This window comes from Boleophthalmus pectinirostris, unplaced genomic scaffold, assembly GCF_026225935.1.
Source record: "Boleophthalmus pectinirostris isolate CB_2022bp ecotype Guang Dong unplaced genomic scaffold, ASM2622593v1 HiC_scaffold_1, whole genome shotgun sequence".
Lineage (NCBI taxonomy): Eukaryota > Metazoa > Chordata > Actinopteri > Gobiiformes > Gobiidae > Boleophthalmus > Boleophthalmus pectinirostris.
The window spans coordinates 32,694,279-32,696,065 of NW_026570970.1; the positions used below are offsets into that span (position 1 = coordinate 32,694,279).

At 52.3% G+C, this 1,787-nt stretch overlaps 1 protein-coding gene across 1 annotated transcript; it reads left to right on the plus strand.

Annotated features, from left to right (window-relative positions):
* Positions 1–299: 299 nt before the first annotated feature.
* Positions 300–1,067, plus strand: olig2 (oligodendrocyte lineage transcription factor 2). The gene has a single exon (XM_020927000.2). It carries the CDS (start codon positions 300–302, stop codon positions 1,065–1,067), a length of 768 nt encoding a protein of 255 aa, XP_020782659.1.
* The last annotated feature ends 720 nt before the right edge of the window (positions 1,068–1,787 follow it).

Below are 1,787 nucleotides of genomic sequence, written 5' to 3' on the forward strand. Positions count from 1 at the left end.
GAACAGGCTCTCGTGACCCTCCTCCGCGCGCTATAAAAGCCCAGTGCGCACGAGGCGTGCCAAACAGCTGTCACACGCGCTTTGGAGTAACAGGTGGATTTGCCCTTTGCTTTTCTCTGCAGCCACACAACTCTCCCGGTGAGTCCTCTCTCTGTCCCGGGCCTCCGGGCCGCTCCTGATCCGCTCTTTGAATACACTTTGACTTGTGTTTAGATTAGATCAGACCTTGTACACTTCTAGGCCTGTTTACTTGAGTCCCGTGGCCCTTACCCCGTGTACTTGTGCTACAGCAGGTTGCCATGGAGTCCGACACGAGCCGGGTGTCCAGCAGACCTTCCTCTCCGGAGGTGGACGACATCTTCATGTCCACGTTAAAGAAGTCCATGCACGGTTTCTCCGGGACCGTGTCGTCCACTCAGAGCGACTCTCCGGAGGTGGGACTGCGCGGCCTTTCCGCGGCAGAGGAGGACGCACTGGCTTTGCGCATGTCTAAAAAAGACCGCAAACTTCTGTCGGAGAACGAGCTGCAGTCCATCCGCCTCAAGATCAACAGCCGCGAGCGCAAGAGGATGCACGACCTGAACGTGGCCATGGACGGGCTGCGCGAGGTCATGCCGTACGCGCACGGGCCCTCCGTGCGTAAACTGTCCAAGATCGCCACGCTGCTGCTGGCGCGGAACTACATCCTGATGCTCAGCAACTCTCTGGAGGAGATGAAGCGCCTCGTGAGCGAGATCTACGGCAGCAGCGGGCACCACGGCGCCTTCCACCCGTCCGCGTGCGGCACCATGACACACGCGGGCCCCGTGCCCACGCACCCTGCCTCCACTCACCCCGCGGTGCATCACCCGCTGCTCCCGCCAGTGTCCAGCGCGTCTCTGTCGGCTCCTCTGTCCGTGTCCTCGGTCAGACCTCCGCACGGACTCCTCAAAGCGCCTCCCGCGAGCAGCTTCCAGCACTGGGGCGTGAGCGGCATGCCGTGCCCGTGCAGCATGTGCCAGGTCCCGCCGCCGCACGTGTCCTCCATGGGCAGCGTGAGCGTGCCGCGGCTCGCGGACACCAAGTGACCGCGCGCACGCACTGACGGACTCTGCTCGGCCCTTGGCCCGGATTTTATTTAAAACTGTGGAAACTGTGGAGAGTGCGCCGCTGGAGGCCCGCGCACATACAAGTGTACATATTAGAAGAGTGTTCTAGAGATATTCTATATTAGAGTCACGAGCCCGCCTCACGCGCACCTGCTCCATCACCCTCCGTCTCTGATGGACTTTAATGTAAATACATTTAAATATATTTATTTACTTATTTTGGACTGATTTCTGATTCTCATGTTGGGACTGAAATGTGAAATAAAAATTATTAACTAAAGTCACATTTACTGTGTTGTGTTTTTGCCATAAATAACCACATCGTTTATTTATATTTAGGCCTAAAATAAGTCTGTGTGATTTTGTAATAATAACCCAGTTCATGTTTTTTAATTGCTGCTGAAGAGAAACATTCATTGTTTCGTACTTTTACTCAAGACATTTACATTTTACAGTTGGCCAAATATCACCAAATTGATTTCACTTTATCATATTATATTCTAACACAGGTGAGTTTTGGAGTGTAAATAGTGTAAACCTTTGGCACAAACAAAAACACAGAGCTGGGTTTTTTCTGGGTTCATGTTTATTTTAACTGGACCAAAGTCACACATGAGAGAGGCAGGCCACATTAGAAACACTCATCAAATATAACCGACTTCTCTTTTAAAAATACAGGATCAGTACAATTTTTACAGA